At 52.3% G+C, this 9,749-nt stretch overlaps 1 protein-coding gene across 1 annotated transcript; it reads left to right on the forward strand.

Annotated features, from left to right (window-relative positions):
* Positions 1–145: 145 nt before the first annotated feature.
* On the forward strand, positions 146–4,850 carry CCMA1212_001512 (uncharacterized protein; the record flags this gene model as incomplete). The annotated part of the gene is made up of 2 exons (XM_073698935.1): positions 146–3,145; positions 3,201–4,850. 2 exons carry the CDS (start codon positions 146–148, stop codon positions 4,848–4,850), a joined length of 4,650 nt encoding a protein of 1,549 aa, XP_073562285.1.
* Positions 4,851–9,749: the final 4,899 nt, after the last annotated feature.

Consider the following 9,749-nt stretch of genomic DNA (forward strand, 5'->3'; position numbering starts at 1 on the left):
TCGCACAGCAGTCGAGTCTTCCGAGCTTTTTTCAGCACATCTCTTCGACTTGACAATCTCATCGTACGGACGCGATCGCATATGGTCGACCACATGTGTCGAATCTGCTTTCGATACATCAACGTTCAGACGCTTCTGAAGAGTTATGGATGAAGAATGCATCGAGTCTAGCGAGCCCATCTTTGAGCTGGCGGGTGAGTGCGAACAGCTATTCTCCCGACAAGTCTCGAGACTCAGGGATGAAGCCGATGCAAATGCAACAAAAGCCGTGGGAGAATTTCAACAGCGGTTCTCAGCATGGGCCGCCTTCTTGGGCGTCTTCGCCGTGCCAGAAATGTGCCTTGACCGCAAACTGCAACATCATGCCGAAGTTCAGGATTTGGTGCTTCGCTTGTTGGACGTCATGAAAAGGAACTTGACTTATCGTATGTCTCTACACATCAGCTCTAGTATCCTTGGTACTCATGAACCTACAGTCTTTGAAGCACCCGATACCTCGGACGGCGATGATGTCGAGCTTACCGATTCCGATCGAGCATCGCCGTCCAAGTCCCACCGCCGCATCAGCGTGGAAAGTCTACGAGGAATCGAGGGGGCAATCGAGCGCCTCCATCACCTCGGCGGAACCATCCAATTATCATCAGAAGCAAGCCAGGCAGTCCGAATTGGTAAATACGCAACCAGACTTGACTCGTCCTCCTTCGAACAATTTGCGCGTCTGGCTATCGGTTCGTTCTATCCAGAGGCCAGCCCATCTTTACTCGAACATCTCGCTCGCGCAATGACAGACATGTATCACAAGTTTCACTATCGGCGATCTCGTCGAGCGAGGCTCCAGCCTCGACCCCCCGTAGCCCTATCTCCTATTGATGAAGAGTCGACTGGTTACAATCAGCCAAAGTCATGGACAGCAGATGCAGTGGGAGAGCCAGCTTCTCCTCCCACAATGACCTTTCAGGGTCAGAGGCCTCCGCCGATAATTAGGTCTCATCTAGGCGCCAGATCCCATCAGTCAAGGGATTCGAAGCCCACATCTCTTGACAGCCAAGAGTTCAAGAGGCATTTTTCGCACAAGGACGGTTCGACGAAGAGCAAAACAAGATCTATTGTCGCCACGCAAATGGCTTATCCCCCGCAATCGGCAGACAGCCTGCTCTGTGACTGGTGTTTTTCGCCTCTGTCAAAAGATGAGTCCAAAGGGGAGAATTGGAGGTATGAAGACTGCTCTTTCACTGCTCCGACCATCAGCATTCTGACAGCCGCGGTTTCAAGGATACATCTCAATGAAGATTTCAAGCCCTTTGTCTGCATTTCTGAGAAGTGCAGCGAGCCGTTGAACAGATTCGCAACTTCCAGAGCCTGGTTCAGCCACATGTTGGAAGCTCACGGCCAACACTGGCATCGGCAAGTTCATTTGCCGTTGTGGTATATTTGCCCATTATGTAACACTCAAGGCACGACCTATCCCAGAGCACCAGGTCTTGCTGAGCACCTCGTGAATACTCATGGGGACGTTTTCACTGCGCAACAGATTCAGGCCATTGTTCATCAGAGTCGACTCCGAGCCCCCCTGTCACAAGATATCTGTCCCCTGTGCTGCCTTTCGATAACTGATGAACAAGCGTCTGGTGAGGACGATCAGTTCTTGAAGCAAGCATTTCCTGCATTGTCTGTTCAAGACGATCGGGTCTGCGAAAGTCACAAGCGTATCAAGACAGAAGCAGGTGCCAAAGAGCCGGACCAGCAGAGTGATCCCAACGTTGGTTCAACCGAGCGAACGGCACCAGATCCTCAAGCTCCATCATCCCAAGACCGACCTCCATTACACATTGAGGCTATCGCAAAGCATGTTGCTTCACATCTTCAAGGCATCATGCTTCTCACCCTGCGGATGATGACTCTGGAGCTCTCCCCAGAGGCCTCAGCCGACAGTCAGAGTTTGTCCGGCGGCACTGACGACGGCTTGTCTCGCTTTGGCTCAACGCGGCTGTTGTCTCGGCACGGAGGCCAAGATATAGAGAAAAGAGATGAGTCATGGGTCCAAGGTGACGGCAAAATGAATCTCGATGATAAATTCATGGAGGATTTCATCCCAGACTGCGAGCATGACGTTGATTGGCAAGATATGATGCCCAACGACGAACCCTCTCCAGAAGCCGACATCTTTCTACAACAAGTATTCGACTCCGGTGCGTTTCAGACCAAAGATCGGGCTCTACCGTCTGACGAGGCTGCCATCAACGTCCGCCAGCCACAGAGACTTCACCCACAACGAGGTGTCATCATCAGCCTACCATTCCGACGTGATCCATCCTTCACCGGCCACAAGTCTCTTCTGCACAATCTCCTCCAAAGATGCTCATCACCACCCAACCGAATTGCCCTTGTAGGCTTGGGTGGAATAGGAAAAACTCACCTTGCAATCGAACTTGCTCACCGAGTCGTGCTCTCGGCAGATACTTCGATCTTTTGGATCCGCGCCGATACTCAGTCCAGCATCGCCGAGGGTCTCGGAGGCATCGCCTCCAAAGCAGTATTATCGTGGAGATTTAAGGCAGACAGGTCGTTGAAGATTGCCTATGACTGGCTGTCCGATGAGCGAAACGGCCGATGGCTCGTCATCCTAGACGGCGTCAATGAGAACAGCGCCAGGTTTCTTCAGGACAAGACGGATCTGCTGCAAAGCCAAAATGGCACAATACTCATCACTACGCGCCACAAGGAGGTGGGACACAAAATTGCCGGAAACCGCAACAATGTAATCGAGATGGAGCCCATGGCGGTCTTTGATGCTGTTGCTCTGCTGGGACGAAAGTTGGGCCATTCAGGAAACAACTTGTGGAGAGGGCCACGCTCAACAAGCGATCTCGTGAAGTCACTTGGCTTGAGCCCGCTCACTATTTGCCGAGCGGCAGCTTACATGCAGTTTTTGTCAGCTCCAGAAGATGAGGATAGAGAAAATAGCGACGGCGAAAACGAAAATGGTGAGGATGATGGAGACGAAGACGAAGCCTTATACATCGATCATCATGAAGCATTGTCAGAAAGCTATACAAAACCCGAAAGACTTCAGTTCGATTTGGAGACCTTTGATGTCGAAAACTGGAGAGAGAAGCAGAAAGTGGAGGAGAAGAAGCAGAGGAAGGTAAGCTCATGTTGCTCTTCAGGCCCATAAGGTATCTATCTACATTTTCATATAGGTAACTGACGGATGGAAGGATATATACATGATGGCCCGCAACTTCGAGCAGCTACTTGACAGTGAACAGGAAAAGATTGAGCTCCTAGAATTTGAACCTTACAGTTACAGTCCCGATGGAAGCGGCGAGATATTGGACAGCATTCTCACCATCTGGCAGACATCGTTCAAGGCCATTCGCTCGGAGAGATCGTCTGCGGCCGAGCTTTTATCTTTCATGAGCTTCTTTGACAGCCGGGGCATCCCCAAATGGCTCCTTGGGATCCGCAGTCGGAACGATCCTGGAGTTCTCAAAGGAGCATCCAATAACTATGATCCTGACTCCGACATAGAGACTCTGCTGAATCATTGCATCATATCTTCAAATGGCACAAACGACATGTTCTCAATGCACGGCCTCATGCAGCTCGCCGTGAAGAGAAGCATAAACCACTCTACTCATCACACATACGAGCATCTATTTGTCAAGCACCTAGAAGGAGCATTCCCAAGAGATGTTTACTCCAACTGGGCAACCTGCGAAGAGCTCTTTGCCCACGTCCAAGTCGCAGCAAGCCGCCAACCAACAAGCAATTACCTCCTGAGATACTGGACATCTCTTCTGTATCATGCAGCCCGATTTGCGCGGGCCCAAAGCAAGTATGAAGTTGCAATGAAAATGGCCGACCAGGTATTGAAAGCCCGAAGCCAATTGGGGACTGTGAGCATGGAATCACCGGCCGCCTCTTCGTTGGTTGCGCTTATACTCATGGACCAAGGCTCATACGACAGGGCCGAGAGATTATTCACACAAGTGGCGAATGTATGCAGAGCCGGCAAAGGCCTAACAAGGACGACCAGCATGCACAACCTGGCATGTATTTACAAGCTCCAGGGCCGGTGGAGGGAGGCTGAGTCAGTCCTAGCCGCGGTCACAATAGAACGAAGAGCGAATGTTGGCGAAGATCATCCATGGTCTCTTTCAAGTATGGCTAATCTGGCGTCGCTGAGAAGGGCTCAGGGCCGGTATCACGAGGCCCACATAGCCCTCCTACGAGTCTTCGAAGGCTACACAGGAAGGCTCGGCTTAGACCACCCGCGAACACTCGCCAGCATGAACGATCTAGGTTCGATATGCAGGCTTCTAGGGATGCCAGACGAGGCAGAGAGATACCAGAGACAGGCGTATGAGTCTCGCAAGATGATCTTCGGGACAGACCACCCGGAGACACTCGCAAGCATGAACAGCCTCGCCTCCACATACAGACTCCAAGGCCGCCTCCACGAAGCCGAAACCCTCCAAGAACAAACACTGGAAGCTCGCAAGAGGATACTGGGGCCGGACCACCCAAGCACCCTTTCCAGCATGAACAACCTCGCCCTAATTCTGAACGACCAGGGGAAGCACAAAGAGGCACTCAAGCTGCAGTTCGAGGTGCTCGACGCTTGCAAGCAGAAGCTCGGGCCGGAGCATCCCCATACGTTGACGAGCATGAACAATCTCGCTCTCATCTGGAGGAACCAGGCGCGGCATGGGTTGACGAGGTGGACGATGCAGGAGTGTGTCGAGGCGAGGAGGAGAGTGCTTGGCCCGCAGCACCCGTATACCGTCGCTTCTGCAAGGATAGCGGAGAGGTGGGCGTCTGAAGACGAGGAGATGGCAGATTCATAGAGAAAATTGCAGTTTAGTCTACAAAAGGAGGCGATATGAGATCTTATGATACATGACACTATGAGGGCATATTCTTGATATCAGGGGTACAAAGGAATATATTCCTTGACGGGAAACCTTCCCTCAAGCAGTTTGCATAGTGATGACTCTCCATCCATGAAGCGTCTGACATGTCAAGGTCATCATGTCACACACTTCCTCTACAATAGCAGAGAAAGTCCTCTCATAAGGTGCACGAATGGAATCAAGCGTGGTTTGAGAGAGAGTATATTGGAACGACATGGAGCTACAGATCCAGAAACACCGAGCCATCCACCCGCAAACTCGCATTCGTCAGTTTCCGCTTCAACGTCGACTCCACAAGCTCGACCGTGCAGTCCTTGACATCTTCTTCCAGTCGTTCAATTCTCTCGCTCACCTCCTCCTCCAACCTCTCCATGGTCTCATCAAACCGGTCATCAATAGCTCTAAACACGTCTTCTGTTTCCGCCTTGATACCTGTTAAGCAATCGTCCAGCTGCTCACTTATTTCTTCCTGTATCAATGGACCGTGGTCGACGTCTAATGCGTCTGAGACTGTGTCTTCAAGCTGCTGTAGACGAGTCTCGAAATTGTCGAGGCGAGTCCCGAAATCGCCAAGCTGCGTTTTGATTTGACCTGCCATGTCATCAATACGAGCACAGATGCGGGTCTCCATGCTGTCGAAAGAACTGCGGATGAAATTGAATAGATCGTTATTAACAGCGGGAGATTTGCCCTTGTCACTGTCTGAATCAATTCGTCGGCGTTTATCTGATATTGACAGTTAGCATCGAGCTTCATCCGAGTCACAAAATGAGGCACTCACTCTTTAAAGCCTGTCCTTGCGATGGCCCAGCATAAGACGGAGGCGCGTCAGCCTCGTCAGACAGCCCTCCAGTGGCTTTGTCTATGTCTACAATCTCGCCTCCCCTGCCAGCATACAATGACCCGAGGTTGGCACATCTTTCGTTCGTAAGGGGACGATCAGAAGCAGAATCCAGCGAGAACCTGCGGGCAATCAACTCCAGACGTCCTGTTTTGAGCCGTGTATTAAGGTTGGAATTGTTGAGATGAACAGTGAAATCAGTCGCTTTAGCCAACGCCAGCATTACATTCAGTGCGCCTTTACTCTGTTCTTTCGTCTCCAAAACAAGGCCCTTGGGAACAACGAGGGAAGGATGTGGTGTCAAAGAAAATGATAACGTCTGGCGGCCGGGCTTAGAGGTGCTCGGCCCTGGGGACCGCCCATTATTCAGCGTGATCTCTCGAACCGACTCGGGGTGTATGAACAAAAACAGGGTATGCTTTTGGCCTTTGGCTTTGCTGCCTTTGTGAAGGATGGAGCAGTAGAGTTTGAAGAGACATGTGTTGGATAAAGTGTCGAAGAAGATGTCGAGGTGAATGCCATCAGCACGCTGCTTCTGATTGGCGGCATCATTCCAGGTGACTGCGTTGTTGTGATAAGCCATGTTGCCGTCGACTGTATTCCCGTCGCTGGAGTCGGACATTGTCATCTCATCGTCGTCGTCTTTATTCCTCACGTCAACATCATCGCGGATGCCATTATCCACGCCATCATCACGTTCAGTTTGAACCTCACTCAACCGTTGGAGAATGCGATCATGACTTGAACCTAAGATGTTAGTTGAATACGACAAGCAACAGGAAGGATTCCAGGCATGGTTGTCACAGGATCGAAGACGACAGGCGGAATCGGATATAGTGGAAAGTCCCACCACTCAGCACCGGCTAACGTCGACACCAGAGAGAGAGCTGCTAACGGTGGCCGGTGGGAGCGAAGGTTGTCACCGGCTTTGAACAGCGAGTAACAGCTTCACGCTCAATCAGGCTTTCGCCATCATGAACTATCTCACCACAATCGGCGCCCATACAAGACCCCGCCCATTTCAGCAGGACCCCCGCACATAGAGTACGAGGGCCGTGCTGAGTATGTGACGGCATTTTAGTGGTTCCATCCACGAAGGAAATAAGAAACCGCGGTCTTGCTTCGCAGGGGGCCGTCTCTGGTGCGCGCCAGCGAGTCGAGCGGAACGGTAATCCACGTAGGCAGAGGCCGCCGAGTGGAATCACACTGGAACTGTTTTCACTGACCCAGGCGGAGAAAATGGCTGCGTCGACTCGTCGGCATCGTCGGCGAGGCGGGATGTCGACATGGTACGGATGCGGTTGATGATGAGGTGAGGCGGTGCGTGAGCGAGAAATGGCTGGGAAATGGGGAGATGGGAGAGGTTGCTTTCTAGGCGCTCGGGCCGGAAGAAGTCTGGGCCGAATGACAAAGTCACGTGATGACGCGCTTCTCGATTTCCACGTGGTAGAGGTGTGCTTAGTCATCGGGTTCCCCTCGATGCCCAGTCAAGGGATGAGATGAGCAAAACACCATCAAAGTGACGACACAAGAATGAGATTCTCAGAGAATTCAGCGTTTGATTGCAGAAGCCGCTATGCTGCTATCCTGATGTCTCCAACAGCCAGGTAGAGGACGGAAACACGGCGACACGCGGGGTTGACCTGAGCTGCAACAGGTATCTTACATCGATGCATTATTCCCCCCCCATGCCACTTGATCTAGACATCCAAGGCAAAACCATGCTGCTCAGGAAACAGCCCCTCCGTCATGAGCGTATAATTCGAAAAGTCCTTATACGCATCATCCGGAAAGTGAAAGATATCCCCAAGGGCCGAATCCAAAGCAGCAGCATCCTGCAACGAACCAACCTCCTCTGCCGGACTAGCACACTCTTCATCCACCATGGCCACTCCCTCTAGTCCACCCATACCCGAATCGTCAGAAGACTCCTCCTGCTTCAGCTGATGGAGATGCGCTGGCGTAAGCCTAAACAGGTCGGACCAGAACACGCTGCTGTTGTCGTACGGCTGGTCCTCTGCTCCGCTGATGCTGCGAAGAGCAACCCGGGAGAGCTTCTTCAGTATAGATTCGTATTGCCTCGCCTGGGGGTTGCTTTGCATGAAGTGCTGCAGTATCTGGTTCGCTCGGTAGATGGCCAGTTCGCATTCTCTTGCGTCGCCAAGACACCCAAAGTAGGCGGCGCACACCGTCAAGGCCGACACAAACGTCCAACCCCTGAGTTGGCAAAGTCAGCAAAGTTTCATGCCAGAGTTTCGTTGTTCGCGTGCAGAGGGGCTTCGCAAACTTACACGGCAAGTGGCATGTTGTTGAATAGCACCCCGGCAACATACAACTCATGAAGCAGCTGAATCGTCTTGAGCGCCGTATCAAAAGAAGTCATGGCCCCATACTTGACACTCTTGTCAACTTCAGAAGACTCTTCACTATCGCGCATCTCCGATCCCACAGTCGTGGTCGGCGTTTGGCTGTACTTCGCCCTGAGGCAAGCAATGAGAAACGGTCTCGTCAACAGCATCATGCTGAAATAGTAATTGCACGCAACCGTCGCGTTCCTGATGATGAGCTGCCTCGTCTTGGGGCACTTGCTATCCGAAAACGCCGCAGGGCTGATACTCCGAATCTCAAACGGCAGCTCCGTCCCCATCTGCCGGAGCTTACTCGAGAGCCGCTGAAGAAGCTCCAGCGGCGCCGAACGTTTGGTGTAGATCTCCAGCAGAGTCAGCTTCAAGATGGAGATTGCCCGCGCGGATTCGTAGAGGCCGATTTCCTGGCATTTGTCAGGGTGCTTCGGATCAGGCCGCTGCCTGTCGTCCTCAAAGTCCTCTTCTGCCGAGTCCATGGCCGAAGTCATCGGGGCGCGACCGATCATGGCGCAGAGCAGGATGTCGAAGACACACAAGCTGCGCCATACTCGCTTTCTGCCGTAGTTTCAAAAGTCAGCAAACACCGCATGCGTTTGCTCTGGGAGAGCCTTGTCTCTACCTTAACCGCATGTCCTCCAGGCACTGGGGGAACGTTGATTCAGCACGATGATACCCAAGTGCTTTCGCGGCGCTTATCGCCGTGCCCAGGTTCAAGTACCCTCCGTCTCGCCGACAGCAGCCAAGCATGTACAGACTGATCAGCGTAAATGCCTGGACTGTTTCCATGGTAGGATACTCGGTCAGCTCCAGCAGCGCAATTCGACGTCCGTGGTAGAAAAAGGACCGAGATCGATGATCGTCTAGCGCAGATGCGCTCCGTATCTGCGCTGCCAAGGCAAGCACAAGGTATAGAATGGCGGCGCTGCTACTCGTGACTGAAATATCGCCGTTGATCCAGCGACTGAGCAGAGTCTCTACCGTAGCTCGGCTGATAATGTCAAGCATCCCACACGTCTACATACAGGCCGTCAGTTCATGTCCTCTCACAGCTCACAAACCGAGTCTCACATGACGAGGCTTCGGAGACAAGGGGGAAACGTTACCGATGTGAAAAACACTTGAATCAAATCCTCCAAATCTTTGAGATTCGCATTGCTATAAGCCAAAACACTCTCGCCATCCGTCGGCGGAGCTTCCGCCAACACCGAGAACGAAGATATCTCTTTCGCTACATCCGCAAGCTCTTCTTCGCCTTGGATAAGCTCCTGTATGTTTCTGAGGAAGGAGAGCGCCGCGCAGTCTCCATAGTACACTACGGCAATTGCAGGACAGTTATTAGCGACCATCATGCAAGGCATGAACAGAAGGCGCACCGTCATTCTGGGAGATGAAAGGCTACGTACTGGCTCGCCCCTTCGTATCACGCATCGTACTCGGTACTTTTGGAATCGCAATTTGTATGCCCTCCTGCTCTCTAAGCCCACGATCAGGACGATCATCTCGCGTGTCCTCGACCTTTATCGTCCTATCCTTGGTCTCTTGGGGCATCTCCATATCCGCTTCTTTGGGCCATGGCCGTTGCCGTCCGTATAAGCGTCTATGAGACGAGTAGGAGCAGGTGCTGGA

Source organism: Trichoderma ghanense (assembly GCF_004382785.1).
Source record: "Trichoderma ghanense strain CCMA-1212 chromosome Unknown scaffold_1, whole genome shotgun sequence".
Taxonomy (NCBI): Eukaryota; Fungi; Ascomycota; class Sordariomycetes; order Hypocreales; family Hypocreaceae; genus Trichoderma; species Trichoderma ghanense.